Consider the following 19,410-nt stretch of genomic DNA (forward strand, 5'->3'; position numbering starts at 1 on the left):
TTTTTCCCTCTGGTGTTTGGAAGGTTAATTTTTTTAACAGAATTTTCATCGCGACATCAAAATATCTAGCCACCTTGTTTGAGAAAACTAAATAACTTTTACTATGTTGTGTTTTTTTTTTTTTTTTTTATATTATGATTGTAATTCATAGTTGTAATGAATTCTCCAGGTTCCATTTTCTCTTACTCTACCAAAAAAATTTTCTTAATATTTTTCTCTCATTCGTTTCTCTTTGTCTGCCTCGTTTTGTTAATTGCCTACAATTCCCTTTCACGTAAAAGTTTTCGTCTCACTAGTGTCAACTGTATTTTTGTTTCGCAACTTATGTATTTAGATTTGAACTGGTTTCTCAATCCATAATAATATCTATTAGCCATTTTTGATTTCAATTTTCATATCTTTATTATTATTGATTATTGTGCCTAAATATTTAAATGGAACTGCTTGTTCAAACTCACATTTATTAATTTTCAGTGATTGCAGATTTGTCATTCTGTTTGTTATTGCTGTGAATTTAGTTTTTTAATTGATTTTTGACAATCCTGTTGTATCTTAAATTCCAGTGATGACTGCAAATTTTTGTATAGGATTAATAACATTATTGATAAATAAATAGTAATTATTATCCAGGTTAATTTGATCAAAATTCATTTAGGCCAAAAATCATTTGAATTGCGTTGCGTCAAAATTGAGTTTTAATTTTTAGAAAAAAAAATATATTTTAGTTAATTAGATTATTATAATATTAGCAATCAATCACCCACTAACAATGCAACAGTCTTTGCAGAAATTTGCAACTCATCGAATGCAATACGTTGAACACGCATTGCATCGTCATTTCTGATCCAATAACCTTATAAAGCAATAAATTATTCACCCAGTCAAATGGTCTAATACGTGGTAGAAATGGGTATACGACAAGTATTATTCAAAACAAACAAAATACAAAGGAAAAAAATAATAATAGAATATTAACTGTATATAATTCAGGATGCGTAGTGTTTTTAAAATGTGCTTAAAGGTAATTATTTTCATTTCTTAAAACCCTTAAAGGTGCTTTTTTCTATGGGTGTTTTTAAAAAGTGCTTAATTTTCCCTTTTTCAAAATTAGATTTTTCCTTTATCATGTTGATTTTCGCTATGCATTACGCAAAAAGACACAGTTCACATTGTTCTATTCAACGTTTTCACAATTAATTCGACCCTAATCTATTTTAGCGTATTGTCAGTTTGTAGCGTACGAAAACGCCATTCATTTTACATGATTTAAAATCTCATGATTTTTGACAATTGTCAAAAACAATGCCTAAAGTTTTTTTTTTTAGCATGACAGTAAAACAAAATAAACCGTCAATTGTCAATAACTTACCAACCCTGCCTGATTATGATATTTTTTTAAAGTGCTTAATTTTTGTTGAATAATTTGGCTACGCACCCTGATAATTGTTAGAAAAAGTCAGGAAGTCAAATGTGCAAAAACGATAAGATGATAAACATATTTTCGATGCAAAAGTTCTTAAACGGTCATTTGACCGGCTATGGTATGTTTAGTGTTGAAAATATTTTTTGAGCGCTTAAGAAGTACTCAGAAGGTGCTTATTTTTTGTTGAAATATTTGGCTAGGCACCCTGAATAAGTAAATTTGAGTTGTCTAAATGTGTATTTGATATATTTTAATGATTTTACAAATGAAGAAAGTTAATGTATTGAAATCTACAGGGCTCATTCCTTCAGCACATTAGAACAGAAACAGGAGCTACTGTGACACTTCGTGGCAAAGGCTCAGGTTTCATCGAGCCTACTTCAGGTCGAGAAGCATTTGAACCCCTCTACATTCACATAACGTAAGATATGTTGTTTCATTGCAGTATTTTGGTATATTTGAAAAGGTGCTGCACTATTAAATTCAGGGTGGCCACCCACCTGGAAAACCTGGAATTATCAGGGAATTTTTTTATACTGGAAAAAACCTGGAAATATCAGGGAAATTTGGATAAAAACCTGGAAAAATCAGGGAATTTTAAAGAAAAGCTGGAAATTTTTCTTTGATAATTTTTTTAATTTCACTAATTTAAATTATTTACTAATTTTCTTAATTTAAATTATTTCATCCATTATACCCACTTTTTTTTTAACGAAAATGTATCGGCAAACAGTTGAAATATCATCAACTTAGCGATACTTTGCTTGCATCAAAATTTGCTCCATTATAGTTCTGTTAAACTAGAATGCCATATAAAATTCTCCCACGGTTGCTAAACAAATGTGGAAACCTTTGACCGCTATGGGAATTTAGGAAAGATTCTGGTGGAAAAAGGGATTAGGATATGAGCTTCTGTTTTTAAATTTTGTCCTTGGGCTGAATCCATTTATGGCTCAACTTTGTTCCAATGCTTTGGTGGTAAATTTTTTTTCTATTTTGACAAAATGTTTTTGTATTTTTAACTTTATAAAATTCTCCAAAAATTAGTTGGTTATAATTTAATAATAGATTTTATATCGCAGTCTTTTTCTGAAAGCTTTTCTACTCCCAATCAAAGAAATCTGAATTATTTTTCTCAGCAAACCAACCAATCACACATTTTTTTACAATCGCTAACAGCAATGTTTGTCGACAAATCGTTACAATTGTTGCATTAATGCTAATTTTTTCTATTTCATTTTAACCTTTTATAACATATTTTAATTTTAAAAAAATGTTTTTTTGAGAACCAACTATATATTTATATTTAATTTTACTCTTTTGTTGGTCAATATGATTTTTGATTCGATATTTTGTACCAAAACATTAAAAAATAAATTTTAAAAAATCTTGAAAATTGTCAAAAAAAATTATTTTTTTCAAGACGATATGTTAAAAAAATAACATTTTGAATAAAATATTTTATAATATCGACACTTTTCTTGAACACATCCTATACTTAATATGAAAAAAGAAACAAAAACCTGGAAATTTTATGATTTTTATCTGGAAAACATGGAAAAATCAGGGAAATTTGAAATCGGATTTGAGTGGCCACCCTGTAAATTAGACAGCAAAGAAATAATAATGTAACTATCTGCTACCTTCTTTATTTAATCTAATAGTGTTATATTTGATGAAAATAAACTCACATAACTGACTCCACCACAAAACATTACTTTTTACTGCACCCCATGACGTGGCGACATTGTCGCAAAACTTTAGAATTCTTGCAGAAATATTTTGCGAGGTAAAAAGAATTTGGATTGCTTTTCTGAAGAAATTTACTCATACAATTTGAAGTGCTCAATTTATGCCTATATCGTAAATCCATTTTGATTGTATTTTTGACAGTTATTGACAAAGATTTTTATGTGGCGTTTTAGATATCCCGATACATTAAAGTCTATGTGGGAAATTCGAATTGTGCATTTGATCGTTTACTTTTTAAGGCAATGATTCTATCGATTTTTTTTTTGTCAGTTATTGCTTTTGATTTCCACATAGTCTTTAAAACCCGATGTTTTCAATACAGTATTATTTATTGCGACAATCAAATCTGGAAACGAAACACGCATTCGAGTAACAGCTTTCTGAATGTTCATGTTTTTTTTTTTTTTTTTTTTTTTTTTTTTTTTTTTTTGTTTATGTGATGAGGATTTGTAAAATGCGCTAAAGGAAATAATTGGTGCTCCCCCCAACAAAATGCGAGATATTTCTCATAATATTAGAATTTTAAAAAATACTGCATATTCGAGTAAAAAAATTACATTGATTTTGTAAACACAGTGTATTTGTTATCTTAAATTAGTAACATACATATTTGTTGTTGAAAATATCTTGCAGAAAAATATTAGTGCTAGAGAGTTTTGTCGCAGAAAGCCACAGGGTTACTGAATTCGTATACTTACTATTGTATTAAATATTGTTGTAGCAATTGTTTACTTTAAAATGAAAATAAAATAATCGATTCTGCATTGTATACATTTTAAAGTTTTATTTTAAACGAATTATTTATATTTTATTAACCTTACTTGCATTTTTTTATATTTTAAAAAAAATTTCTAAATTACTTTTAAGCTATGCCTTAATCATACTTAATTAATGGTGCTAATATTCATTTCCAATTTGAATAAAATATTGAAAAACTTTATTTTAGACATCCAAAGCCTGAGGGATTGCAAGCAGCCAAAGCATTAGCTATCAACTTAGTTGAAACAGTAAGTTTCAAGTACTTATATTCTTTATTTAAAATAAGATAAACTCTTTTGAATATACTTTTTTTTCTTCATAATTACTTTTTTGATTTAGGTTTCAATCGCTAATTTAAATTAGAAAATTTGATGAACATTGTGCTGGAAACATGAGATCCCAAATCAATAATTTATATTCAGACAAAATTTTCTATGAGTTGTGCTAATATAAAATTTAAATCTTCTTAATTCTTGGAAACAAGACGTTTTTTAAGCCCTTACCAGGATTTCCTTTTTTTTTTTTTTTCTTAAGTTTTCATTCACGCACGGTAACAATTTTTTATGCAGATCTATTTGAGAAAAACTTCGTAAACATGAGGCTGAAAAAAAATTCCATGATCACTTCATCTAGAATGGATGAACTACCGAAATAAGTGCTAATGTATAAGATTCATAATCTGAAAAGTAATTTCGGAATGGTGAACATTTAAAAAAATTTGGTTCATTAGAAAAAAAAATTTTATTTTTCCTCATTTTTTTAAAATTTTATATTTTAATGATTAGCAATTTTGTTGTTAACTACCGAAGAATTATTTAATCAGTATTATATATGTTTCCCTCCTATTTTATTTGCCTACAATTCTATTGAATAAATGTTTGATACCATTCTTAGTTATGGAAATTTAAAAACCACACAATTCATTGATCACTTTTCAATGTGCTCGATGTCATTGTAAATCCTTGTCTATAAGTTCTATAATTTTATTTATATTATTGTTTAGAGACGCAAAATTTAATTTGTGTTTATTATTTGTCACTTTTTGATATGACGATGTTACTTTTTTTGCCGATTGACTTTTTCACAGTTATTGTTACTCAAATCCTCATGATGTCTTAAATTTGATATTTTCATACGATATTATTAAGAATTAAGAAATTCAAATTGTGCTTATGAGTAGTAAATACTTTTTGACACGATCAATTTGCTCTAAATCCATAAAGCTTTTTGTTTTAAAAAAAAAATTATTTTTTTTTGTTAGTTAATGTTGTTAATTTACTCGTGATATTTTAAAAATCCTGATATTCTTACGGTACGAGAAATTAAAATAGCGCACTTGTTTTTTCATTATTTGACATAATTTTATCATTGTTTTAATCAATTGTTTGGCAGTTATTACTTTTTTGCGTCTTTTTTTATTTATGCTTCTTTTTCTTTTTAAATCTCAATATTTTTTATACAATATTATTAATTATAGTATGTGAATCTCAAAAACACATTTAACTAACCCCTTTTTGACTTGTCTGATTCGTGCAATTACGTTGTAAATGCACTTGGTTTTACCATTAATCTTTTTTAAATTATTTCAGGTTTTAAAATCTTCTTTTTTTTTTCTATGTGATGATGAAATTGCCAAGTGCAAAAAAAGAGGAATATGCAGTTTTTTTTTTTAATATATGTATTCTTTTATGTACACATAAAAATGAGTCTTTTATTTATCTTCTTTGTGCAGAAAGATAAATAAAAAACATGAAACAAAAATATTAGTAATAAAACAACTAAATTGTTAAAAAAAAATTCATATAATTTCTTCTCTGTGCAATCACATACATGTTTACAGAATAGTTTGTATTATTATCTCTATTTTCTTCAGATTTTTTTTACTTTATCTTTGCTACTTTTAATATCAGAAACGATGCTATTTTTGAGCCTGTGGTCTAATAAAGCAACTATTTTTGAGTGCTAACTTCTTCAGTAGAGGTTCTTGACCTAAAAAATAAATTTCATCTTGATCATTTTGTACAAAAAAATAATTATAAACTATGGTTTTATTTAAATAAAATATTCTGGAGAGAGATTTTACATGTGAAATTTAATAGAATGTTAAGTTATTATCCTAATTCAATTGAAAAGTCATAATTTTACTTTAAATATATGTTTTAAAGATAAAATTTATTTATTACCCATTGGCGAAATGGATCTTGGTTTAGATTGCATGGCGTCCTCACTTTTCAACAACAGTAATCAAAAGTACATAGTGTGTGTGCGTTACTATGGCGACCGTTGCTGTTAGATATTTTTTTTAGAATTCTCTTTTTCACTTTTAATTTTGTTATGCATTAAGTTGGTGAGTTTATTTTTGAGATATGGGACCAGAGAGATCCCATACATACTTCTTGAATTGTGAATAAAAGAGAATTACATCATTTGACCGATATGTTTGTTTTTATTTTTAATAATTGTTCTTTTTAATAACTGTCTTTTTAATAATTGTTTTAATAATTGTTGTTCTTTAAATTTAATAATTTTTAATAATTGTTCTTTATTTTTAATAACTGTAATCGATTTTATCATTTAAATTATAAAAAAAATAAATATTAAGCCATCGAGTTCATAGCCTACAACTACAGTGTGATATTTGTTTATAAAATCTGAGGTCTTTGATTTAATAATCATTTTTAACCATTTACAGTTATAAATAAATCTAAAATAATATAAACAAAAATGTCTACGTGTGAAAAAAATTATAAACGGCTGTTGATTTCAATCATAATTTCAAGATGCTGAACAACATGAATTTAAAATGGAACAAAATTGCTTCAAAACCTAACATGTATTACAATTTTAAAAAAATATTCATGGTAGACGCTTTAAAGACACACAAAAAAACAATATGATTAAAACTGTAAGACACAAAGTAACGTTTTCAAGAATTTAAATCTTAAGTCAAAATTTCTAGTTTAAAATAATGAAGTATTTTATTTTTATTTAGGCGCATGTGGAATTTGCGACATGGCAGCAAACTCAACAATCTGTTTTGCAACCTTTAACCTCAGTTGTCTTACCTCAACCTGCCCCCGTTGCTTATCAAAATCAAGGTAAGTGGATCTGACTGATTAGTGATTTGTTCTAATATGTATAATTTTCATTAAAATTCTTATTTATAAAGAAATTTTGCAAATGAGAGTTGATTGCTTTTAGTATAAAATAGTTATTTTGCTATTCTTAAAAAAAATTGTATTTTTAAACTTCATACAAAGATAGTGTATTTGTCATAGTTTAATTTTGTTCTTTACTTTAATTCATGGAAAGATAAGTAGGGGACACATGTGTTAGTTTCCTACATTATGTAACATGTCTTAGAGAACATGTTTATCAATTAAAGTTTGTTGTGGAATCCATACATTCAAGGCAACAAAATTATTTATGTTGAGTCTCTTTTAGAAATTTGGTTTGGCAAATACTAGTTTAATTTTACTTGAAACAGTCTGTTGGTACTTGGTTAGTTTCTGCTGTCATATTAATGTAAACTTATCTTACTCAGTACTTAATATTTGTATTTATTTATTTTAAGTTAAGTGATAAAACAATGTTGGTTTTGAAACCATTTTTGTTTGTTTTTTGTATTGTATCTATTATCAAAATGCATTTTATTTGTATAAAACAGCTCCCTTCCAAACAAAGTCAGTATATATGAAAATGTTATGTTTTAGACCTTGTTTGTATCTGAAAATTTAAGGCCTATGAATTTAGTAAAATATGTTCCAGAGTTTTTGAAGTAATTCTAAGTAGATGAAGTTATGTAGGTGACACATTGAATTTCTTTTTTTTTTTTTGTAATTAGTTTTACAAACCTAGCCTAGAACTTCTGTATTTCTATTGATTGTTTTTTTTAATGTTTTTAGTTTCAGTTTCAAGTAAAATTTAAAAGAAAAATAAGTACAGAAATAGTATTACAGTAATTTATAACATTAAAAATTACTAATAAGAGATTTGTAATAGTTTTAAAAAAAATTATTGTATAGATTAACTTCATTAGGGTTATTTTTCTGCTCAAACTTGTTTTTTAATTTTTTTCATATGTTGAAATTTATCTATTGTTTGTTTTATTTAGGAGCTCTTCTAAATTGTTATTTATAGAGATGCAATTCATCCTATTTACTTTAAAAACCAGCCCAACATCACTCTAATTGTGTTACAGTCATATTTTAAAACATTCCAACTATATTTTAAATTGTTGTAGCTCAGTGGTTTCCAACTTACACGAGGCCGGGAGCCGCAGTTAAAAAACACCAGTCAAATAGCGGGCGGCAACTTAACCAAAATTTTATACTTTTTATGTTTGAAGGGAAATTAAATATTACTGTCAGATTTTTATCAAGTTGTACAAAACAAAAGTATTGAATTACAAATTAAAATAAGAAGTAGATTTTTAAAAATATTTTATAGCATATTAAAAAATTCTGGCTACAATAACTTTAATGTGCACCTATGTATTAAACAATTAATGTGCAACAGACATCAAACTGTCAAGATATAAAACTTAAAAGTATTTAAAACCCATATAGATTTTTTACAAAAATTGTCCACAAAAAATGACAACTAATATATTTTAGTTCGATGGCTGCACCCAGCCCATGGGCCGATAGTTGGTAACCACTGTTCTAGCTGTAACAATTTTCAAAAATTGGGCTCAATTTTTTTTTTTTTTTTCTTAATATGGAATTTTCTATGAAACTGTTAGATTTGTCCCAAATAAATGTGTCTGTTTGTCAAAGGTAAGAGATTACGTCGTAATTAAAATTCCAAGTTGTTTAAAAATTATTATTTTTAATGCTTAAAGTTCAGGGCTTTTTTTTTTTTTATCTAGTTTGCTGTTCCATCTTGTTCATAATACCACTGTCAACAAGCCTTGATTGCATTAATAATTTTTTATAAGTTTTTTATTTCTTCATGGAAAGATAAGAAGAAAGTGCATGTATAGGTTTTGCACTTTCGATACAGCTTTCCTAAATTAAATGAGTCTCGAAGAACATGTTTATCCATTAAAGTTTGTTGTTGAACCTACATTCGAGACAACAAAATCTTTTATTATAATATTAAAACGTTAGTGTTTTATGAAATCAAATAAATAAGTGGTTCTTTGTGGAACTTTAAACATGGAATCTAGCATTTTTAAAAAGTGCTTATTTTTGATTTTGGTTTTTTAAAAGCACTTAAAGGTGCTTTTGTCATTGGGTGTGTTTAAAAAGGACTTAATTTTCCAGTTTTGAAAATATCTTTTTCTTTCCCATGTTGATTTTCGCCATGTATTATGCAAAAGCGAGCTTTTCACAATTCATTCGTCCACAATCGATTTCGGCTCACCATCGGTCCATAGTGTTTGACAGTGCCCATCATTTTACATGTTTGATGAAATACTTGCGAGTCCGCATGGGCGTCTACTTAACTGAGTTCGATGAGATTATTGCACTCTCGTGTGCTACTCTACTGCATTTTCCAAGATATTCTCAATTTCAAACTTAATTTCCACCCTCCGATATCGAACCAAAAATTCTCTCGATCATTTTATAACGGCTAATATAATCAAGAAAAGAGTTATTTGTCAGAAACTTTTTATTTTATCATGATCATGTACATTCTTTGAGAATTATTTTGCATTTTGTTAATGTACATAGTGCTTAAAAATATTTTTTGAGTGCTTATAAAGTACTTCAAAGGTGCTTATTTTTTGTTGAAAGATTTGACTACTCACCGTGTTCTTTTGGCGGCACCCCCACATTACTAAGGAAAAGTTCATTATCAGCTGTAAATGTATTGACCCATAAAAGAAAATACTACTAATTGTTTTGAGATTATTTAATGCGAAAAATTAAATACATTAAATTTTTCTTGATGCTTGTTTATGCTCAACGTGAATGAAATAGACTATATTATAGTTTTCAAAAAAGAACTTTTATAATATTTGTTGAGAATAGTTAGTTATCAGAGAAACGTAATTGTTTATTCTTGAATTTAATTTTGAATGGAAAAGCTTGATGGAAATGCTTTTTAAATCTTTTATAAATTACGTATCTTTTCTAATATTTACATATCTATTTATGACCATTTCATATTTCTTTCTATGTATTGTTATAGAGAAAAAAAAATTAATTTTACATTTACACAAATAACATAATCATGTAAACCAGTGTTTCCCAAACTTTTGACTTTTGTGTACTCCTTCTAAATTTTTTTGTTACGCTGTGTACCACTAATAAAAAAATGAATGTATTTTATACTATTAAAAAAATTACACTAAAGTTAAAAATCACAACTGGCTGTTGAAACAACTAATTATTAACTGTTAACTCTGCAAAAACTAGCCAATTGAAAAATACGCAATCGTAGATTTTCCTTTCTAGCTTTGTTTTTGTTTTTTTTTTTTTTTTAAATTGAAATTTTCGTTTGTGGCAAGATATTTCGCATAAGAACGCGTACCCCCACTAAACTGTTCCCGTACCCCTGGGGGTACGGGAACCACACTTTGGGAAACACTAATTTAGACTATATTATTAAATTATACTATATTATATAATTATTGTTGACTATATTATATAATTATTGTTTATATTATAAACAATCAAATATTAAATGAATTATGAATTATTGGTTTGCTATAAATAATAAATATAAATATTACTAGTTCAACAAAAAGAAATCCCTGTAATCCTTCCATGGAACCCTTTCACAGAACGCCTTTTGGGAATTGTTGCATAAATCATTATTGTAGGAACTCCAACTGCTACACATTATCTCAAGTTTCAAAAGAGAATTCCCCCCCCCCTGCCCACTAAGCACAAGTAATTCGAGCAGTGAGTTCATATAGGCAAAAAGCTTCAGATCCTAAATTCTAATAATTATTTTTAAAAAAATCTGTTGTTTTTAAAAAAAATTCTACTTTAGTTCATTACCACTGAAAAAAAATAATTTGCAACAGCCTCAAATAATTCAAGCATGCCTGCCAAGTCTCCTGTTTTTTAACGAAAAGTCCTATATTTTATGACTATCTTCTGTTTTCCTGTATATTCTCTAATTTCTCCTTACATGTTGAAGAATTTTTTTTAAAAAAAATGGCGACAAAATATCTGCTAATGGCAAAAATGCTTCTCTTATTCCTCAACTTATGGTGCTATTGCCGGTACTACAGTATGTTGAGTGTTCACAGTTTGAGTAGGCCAAGATAGCCTGGTTGGTAGGGCATTGGGCCCATCTCGAAGAGATAGTGGGTTTGATTCTCGCCGGCCAAAAACCCCTGTGTTCCCGTAACAAATCAATACCTCTGGGGGTACTAATCCAGGAGTTCTCTTATCTTCTGGATTGGGAGCAAAATTACAAGGATACTGAGTCGGACATGGGTCGTAAACCCAGAATTGGGTCGGCTACTCGACGACGGTTGTAATACAGTTTGAGTCATTATAAATGATCATTTTAATAAACAATGATAATGACAAGAATCTTAATTAGATTAAGATTTATATACATACTTTTTACTTCACACTAAATGTAAGTGCTTATATTATTTCCAATTTTGTCTTTCTCTTTTTAACTTACATGATTATGCATGATGTAGCAAAACTCTAAGTGTAGCCCATAAAATGTTGCTAGTAAAATAAAAGTTATTTTATTTCTCCTATCTTGGCAGGTCTGGTTCAAGTCATTGTGATTATATTAATTTTTTTATCTATAAAAAAGAAAGCAAACTTATGTTTTTGTGCGTTAAATACAATTTTCCTGCATTGAATTAAGAACATGTCATGTTGAAAAGTTTTCTTCAACCTCCATAAACAGCTCTCATTAAATAATTTTGAAGTGCAAAAATTATCATATTTCTTAATAATGTCTTGTTTTTGTCCATTTTCTTTTAAGTGGTTGTTACTCCTACTGTTTTACCTGGAGCTTTGCCTGCGGGTACTGGAGTAGTTGCTACTGGTATACAAATTCCTTCTTCTGTACCAGGTAATTTTATTTCCTAATATATATACAGTAGAGAACCAATTATCCAGGATGCTCGGTACCATCGCTATCCCGAATGTCTGAATTTCCCGGTTTTCTGGATCGACCAAAAAGTGTCGTTAATCTATGTTTTATCGAACCCGAATTGCAAGGAAAAAGTGTAATGCATAAAGTAAGAGAAAAAAGAAAGGCTCTCCTAAATTTAAAAAAAAAAAAGAAAAGAAAAGAAAAGCGATAGAAAAATAACATTTAAAAGAATAAAAAAAAGTTCAAGTTTAGACAAGAAAAACAAGTTTAAAAAAATTCAAAGCTTTCATATTTATTTTTTAAAAATAATTACAATTCCTAAATTAACTAATATAAACAAAGCCAATAATTAAACAACGCAATATATTTCATACCTAATTATATGGAGGGAAACGATAAAATAAAAGGAAAACTTATTAATCTAAATAAAAACACTTGAAAATTATCGAAACGATAGTTATAAAAGGCACTAGCATAAATATTAAAACCCGAAACAAGGCAAGATCAAATATAAGCAGCCCCAAATTTCACAAATAATTCGCAGTAATAGGCTGAGATTGCTGGGGCCATCTGTTAAGAAGCTCTGAAAATAGCACCATGAAAATTGTCACCTTTAAGAACCCAAAGGGCTCACGCCCCCAGAGGCAGAGCCCCTACTACATGATGAAACTGATTTGAAAACCCTAAAGATTAGAAACTGGAAGAGAGTCATTATCGTAACCATGATTTTATTCTATTCTTGTGAATGGTTGATCAAAATTTAAGTTTCTTTTTTTTCTTCTTCTGGTTAGGTACTATGACAGCTGGTATCCCAAGCTTAATGCATGCAAATGTACCTACACTTGTATCTCCTGTCTCAGTTGCATCCATTGTACCTGTATCAGTGCAAGGTAAAATATTTTTTTAAGTAGTTAATGATTCAAAGCACATTAAAATTCAAAAATATACCTGCTTTTATATTTAAGATCTATTAAACAGGGTATCTGCGCGCCTAGAAAGTCATGGATTTTGGTATTGAATAAAATTTTTCATGATTTTAACTATTTTTTTTTTAAAAAAAATCATAGAAAGTCATTGATTTAGGTTGCCGAATAATTAAATTTGTGAAATGAAATTTACCCTCCTCCGCCCCAATTTCATGGTGCTCCGAATATCTGAATTTGTAGCAAAATCCACACTCACGGTCATATTTTATTAAAATAGGAAATGCTTTTATCATGTTCTTTCAAGAAATGAAAGAAAAAAACATTTCTAGAGCAAATTATCGTTTAAACTTCGGTGATTTCGGAATTTTTGTTTTCATTGTATCAATTTAAAGTTCTAGCTGAAGCAAGCCAGCCATTGGGGAATTATTTTTTTATGCCGAAATGAGAACCGAAAAATCCGGAGTATTTGTTTCCTTTCCGATGAACAAGAAAGGAATCTTAGGAATATAATTCTGCAGTAAAAAGGGGGGAGAGAATTCGCTTTTGTATTTTTTTCAGCTACTTTAGCTAATTCCACTCTTTCTTTACTCTGTTTTCTAAATTTAAAAATCTATAAATATGAAGATAAAGAGTATAAAAGTTTTCGATTATACCTATTATTTCAATGATTTTTTTAATGTGTTTTTGTCAGAAAAATTGTTGGAATGAATCATGAAAATGTAACAGATACCCTGATTAAATCGTGTTACAAGTGTGCTATTAATTTTTTTTTCCTTTTTAAATTTTTAGCAATTCCTTCCCAAACAGTTATTACATATCCTACCTATGTAGCCAGTACTGCACCTGTCATTGCTCGATCAGCCGCACCCGTCCTCACGCGTCAAGCTGCTCCTGCAGTTAGCATTTTTGGTGTTGTACCCACCCTCCCGGCAGCTGCTGCTTACACTGCTGCAAGACCTAGGACACCCTTTCAAATACAACCTGTTGTATATACAAATCTTACTCCACAGGTAAATTAAATATTTCCACTATATAATTAAAATTTTCGACTCGTCTGATGCAAAAGTGTTGTTTTCACATTGTTCCATTTGACATTTTTACGATTCATTCAAACTATGCGTTTCGGTGTACCGTCAGTCCGTAGCATATGAAGGCGACAATCATTTTGCGTGTTTGAAGAAATACTTTCGTGTCCCGATGTGCATATACTGAGCTGGGTTCGAGGAGATTCTTGCAGTCTTATGTGCGTCTTTTTTTGCATTTTGCAAGATATTCTCCCTTTCAGGCTTCATTTTCCACCCTCTGAAATCGAACCGAAAAATCTCTCGATCTTTCTATGGTGGCTAATATAATCGAGAAAGGAGCTCTTTGTCAGAAATTAGTTATTTTATCATGATCATGTAAAGTCTTTAAAAATCATTTTGCATTTTGATATTGTATATAGTGCTTAAAAAGTACTTATTTTTTGTTGAAAGATTTGGCTATGCATCCTGCTTTTAATTAATTTGCAATGATTTCTCGATGTGTAACTTCTTAGGTAGCAAGCTAACATGTTATCAAAAAATTAACTATGTACTTGGCATAATATATTTTGTGTTACCTGAGGAATGTGAAAAGTAAAGTGTCATCTAATTTTTTGAAACGTTAATTTTAGCACAAAATGTGTGCTTTTGTAACCAGGGTTCTGTCAAGGCCACATTTACTACCGTTTATCGGTACCTTCACAAATTCAACTTTACGAAAAACAATAGTTTCACAAAAATATTTTTTCTTAAAATTTTATTTTTGTATCCTGTTAGAAACAATAAATCCATATTTTTGTATTGGTTTTTTAATTTTCACAAATTATGTCTACATTTTCACGAAATAGGTACCTCTCAGAAAAACCTAGACAGGCCCCTGGTAACATTAATTTTCCATATGAGTGATGCTTTTTGTAAAAGCAAGGGAAAAAAAGATAACATCAGTATAATTTTAACATTCCGACGGATAAAAACAGACTTAACATAGATCAAATTACAATATAAAGTGAAGGAAAATTTTATTTTTTGAAATTTTATCTCACGTATTGTTACTTGTACTGTCGTCCCCAGTTAATTGCATATTGGATAATCAAATAACCCGCTTATACGATTAAAATTTAATGGAGTTAAATAATTTTACATTAAATTAATGTTAAACTTCCCCGCCTAGTTGCATAAAGAAGGGGTACTGACATGAAAAAATTTTTTTATTGTAATGGAAGTTCGTTGAAGAGAGGTCCGACTGTTTTTCAAACCTCTGATATTTATAGTTTATTGTTATAGTTTATTATTTCTCTGTAGACTCATTTGGCTCAACCTGTTCAACAAACTCCAACTTCAATGGTGATGACCATTACTGAGCCAACAAACTATCCAATAACATCCCGATATATGCAGCTTTCTCAAATGCAATCTGAAATGGCTAAACATAGATATTATGGAAGCATAGATGTTTCTGCTGTTAACAGGATACAGCCAAATTGGTGAGCCCTTTTAAATTAGGCTTAATACTTTTTATATGAATCAATTTAATTATTTCAGATCCCATTTATTAGCTCAGTGGCTACTAAACATTTCTGCTTTTCGTAATGGTTTTCCAATTTTTTTTTTCCTTTTGGTTTCTTTAGATTTGCATCAAAGCAGTAAATTTGTATTAATTGGGTTTTATCTGTTGATGAATTGCAGTTTTCCAAGTTTTAATTTTGAAGTATCTGATATTCTTTATTCTGTTCCTTCAGTTCCAACAATTCAAGAAATCTTTGCTGTGGACTTTTTAGCTCTGATTTCTTGCTCGCGTTCAACCTGCATTTTTTTTAATGACTTTAAATATTTTCACCATTTAAGTGAAGTGATAACATATTTTCTAAGATATCAAAGCTTCCATTGATATGCATTTGCAGAAGCTAATCTAAACCTAAGAGGATGCACACAAAAAATTCTCTTTTTCCTTCATTACTGAATTTTAGAGTAGAAAAAGTGACTTCAGACAAACCTAGAGTAAGCCATGAAGTTTCAAATACCGGAAAGAAAATTAATTATGAGAAGGTAACTCAGGTTCCCTGTGATAGAATTGTGACAACATAATCACAGAAAGATTTTTTCCTTAGGGAAGTAAAAAATTTTGCTTTTATTTAGCTGCATAAATTTTCAAAAGATGTTTATCTTTTATTCGAAATTATATTAAAAAGATAACTTTCTTGCCCATCGGAGTGGGAGAAAAATGCTTGTGATTTTTTCATTTGAGAATAATTAAAAATAAAGAGTAATAAAGTAAAAAATTTATTTTTCTTTTTCGTCGAAATTGTTCTATTTTTTATCCAGTTTTTACTATTGATTTCCTCATAGCTTTTAAAATCAGAAATTTTTAAAACGGTATTATTTATTACAACAACTGAATCTCGAAATGTAAACGCGCATTTAGTAACCCCTTTTCGAAGAGTCCGATTAGCTCGATTTCATCGTCAATCTTCTTTTTTTTTTATTTGGTAGTGACTGCTAAGGATTTCATTATTTTTTTTAACTTATTTTTTTATGTGATGATGAATTACAAAATGCAAAAAGGAAATAATTAGTGTGTTATTCCCCTACAAAAAGTGAGAATATCACAAAAAATATTAGAATAAAGAAATATTACATATTCAATTAAAATCTTATTATTTGATCTTTTTTTTTTATTAAGTTGATGCTTTTGTTAATTTAAATTAGTAACGTGCATATTTGTTATTTTTGTAAGCATCTTGTAAAAAGATATGAGCATTGGAGAGGTATGTTGCAGAATGCTTGAAAAAATTCTGACACATGGCTTAGGATTATGCAAATGTGAAGTACTCTTCCAATAATTTGTTAGCAGTTTAATATTTTGAAGTTTTTTTTTTTTTTTTTTTTCATCAATTGAAATTTCATGACTTACTCTAGGTTTGCCTAAACTTTTTTTGTGTGTTTTAAATTAGTAATGAAGAAACAAGAATTTGCGACTAAATTTTTCTTCCTCTCTATGGCTTCCTCTTAATAAAGATCATTTAATGGAAAACATTCTCTTTATGGATTCCAAATTATTATCAATTTAAGGAGATTTCACCTTAACTGTAACCAATTCTGAAACAACTAATTACAGAATTTCAATTTAACATTAAAAAAAAACCTGTTATTAATAAAAATGTACAGTGGGCAAAAAACAAAAAAAGACCATCCTGAATAACTTTTGATCCAATGATCGTATTTTAACCTTCTGGGACTCAATCTTAACCCCTTACCTGGTTATCCCGAGAAAACTCGAATGTAGGGCGAAGCCACGAACTGATAAATGTAGTCCAAAGTGTGCTCAAATGAGCACTCCAAGACCCCGTAATGTTAATCTTCCTTTTGGGGGTATTTCGCTGTATCTCAACTATTAAAGCGAAAAATTTTTGCACTCAATTATAAAATTCGTTTATCAAGAGATAATTCCATGCAAGAAATGACTTTTAGTAAATATATATTATTTTTTATCATTTTTTTCAACAATGGCCGAAAAGGTATGCATTTTTTTGCATAATTTTAAAGAATGTCATTTTACATGGGAAAATACAAAATTTGAACCAGATCGGTCTATTAGTTCCTGAGACATTGAATATCAAAAAAAAATACGCTACTTGATTTCTCAGAAACTATTATACCTATTTTGCACCAATTTTGTGTTTTGCCATGTAAAATGACATTCTTTAAAATGATACAAAAAACTGTGCACCTTACAATTCAAAATTTTTCTGTCCATTATTGAATAAAATGCTTTTAAAACAAAATATGTTTTAATTGTGCGTTAAAAATTTTCATTTTTCTTAAAAAGTTCTTGAGATATTACAAAATACACAAAAAAATAACATTAACATTAAATGGTTTAAACTTTAGGCCGCTCTCCCGACTTAACTGTTGGAACCATATTTCCCAGATTGTGCCCCCCCCCCCAAGTCAGAAAATTTCATTGTTATTTAGAGAAGTATGTTTTTTTTTTTTTTTTTGTCTGATTTCGTAACATAAGATATCATGTGTACATATTAATTATCATATTTGAGGTCACCCCCTCGAGCCATTGAGATTGAGTCCTAGAACGTGAAGATCCAATCATTTGATCAAAAGTTAGTTCAGGGTGGCTCTTTTTTTGCACTCTGTACTTTAGATATCTTATCTGCAATTAACTTTTAAAATTTGTGTCGTAAAAGTTGTAGTTTCATTTTGAGGTAGTTGTGCAACTTTGCGAAAGGTGCAAAAGTTTTGAATTCTATTTTCTTCCTCCACAAAATGCCTTCGGCATTTGTAGGAACAACGTTTGCAGGCTCTTTTTCTAAATTTCTATTATATGAAAATTATTTCACTCCAAACCGCTTCAGTGGCTGAAACAATTTTATTAATAACACATCTATGCCCACTCAATACAAACAAAAAACATAATATTAAAATAAAGAAACAATTGTAATTCACATCGTGACCGCCAGCTCCACGACTACTAAACCATTTTCATTATGCATTTTTTTTCCCATGCTAGTCCCCTTCAATTGTTTTGTTTTTTAGCTCGCTCGTGGCACCGTCTAGATGTGGCAAACCTTACAGTACGTTATTGATGATTCAATAAGTGACTGTGAGTTTGCTTAATTTACAAACCTGTAGCGGTTTTTTTTTTTTTTTTTTGTTTTTTTTTTTTTGTTGAAAGGTGTCATAAAAAGTTCTTTTTAGATTTTTCTCATTAGATTATATTTTACCATAATCTTGTTTATTTTAATCTTCAGTTATGAAACTGAAAAATTAAATGTCTTCTATATTTCGGTTGATGGCTATTGAATAGAAATGCATTTCAAGCATTGACTTAAATACAATTACTTCGTTGAATTTTAAATATACTTAAAATTATTGAATTTTATATATTAAGTGGATGATAAAAATTCCAATATGTTTCTAGCGACTGCAAATAAATCATTATAATAAACAGATATTAATTTTTCAGAGTGTAGAAATTTGTAAAACATTTATTTTTTTCTGAAATGTGTAATTTATTTTTTTTCTAATTTATCTAGCACATTAAAACATGAATAGTCTCTTTAGACTTAAATCTTGATTGTTTTTAAAAATTAATTTACTTCTATTCCATTATTTTAAAGTTATTACCCTCTGAAACTCTCTATTAATTTTAAATTATTATTGACAGTTTAACTATGTATAAAGTAACAGTTAATATGATCCTAGGTCACATAATTAAGATACTTAAAGATCTTTCACCACTTTGACAAAATACAAATATTCCATCTACGCAATACTACCTATGAAAACTGTAAAAATTAGCTTTTAACATTTACAGTCACTGAGTTATTATTATAATTTTTCTGAATAAAAAAAAGTGTGTTAACATGCTTTATTTAACATGGTGCATAGCATCATTTAAAAGTGCTTATATTCGATTTTCACCACGTATTATGCAAAAGCGTGTGTTCAACATTTTCATTCAACCGCAATCGATTTCGGCTCATCGTCGGTC

General features: G+C 28.7%; 1 protein-coding gene across 10 annotated transcripts in view; it reads left to right on the forward strand.

Annotated features, from left to right (window-relative positions):
* Positions 1-19,410, forward strand: part of LOC107442031 (uncharacterized) — a 46,817-nt gene that overhangs the window by 19,715 nt on the left and 7,692 nt on the right. For 7 of the 10 annotated variants that reach the window (XR_015433370.1, XR_015433372.1, XR_015433371.1 and 4 more), the window contains exons 8-14: positions 1,720-1,844; positions 4,122-4,182; positions 6,927-7,032; positions 11,843-11,932; positions 12,748-12,846; positions 13,672-13,892; positions 15,207-15,388. Coding sequence is in view for 6 of the 10 variants with exons in the window: in XM_087162032.1 (XP_087018158.1) it covers positions 1,720-1,844; positions 4,122-4,182; positions 6,927-7,032; positions 11,843-11,932; positions 12,748-12,846; positions 13,672-13,892; positions 15,207-15,388 (884 nt within the window). In the remaining 4 variants the exon portion in view is untranslated. The remainder of the gene's footprint in view (positions 1-1,719; positions 1,845-4,121; positions 4,183-6,926; positions 7,033-11,842; positions 11,933-12,747; positions 12,847-13,671; positions 13,893-15,206; positions 15,389-19,410) is intronic. The other 3 variants (XM_087162036.1, XM_087162037.1, XM_087162038.1) reach the window with 2 other exon arrangements.

Source organism: Parasteatoda tepidariorum, chromosome 4 (assembly GCF_982258835.1).
Source record: "Parasteatoda tepidariorum strain Cologne lab strain chromosome 4, Ptep-v5.0, whole genome shotgun sequence".
NCBI classification, from domain to species: domain Eukaryota; kingdom Metazoa; phylum Arthropoda; class Arachnida; order Araneae; family Theridiidae; genus Parasteatoda; species Parasteatoda tepidariorum.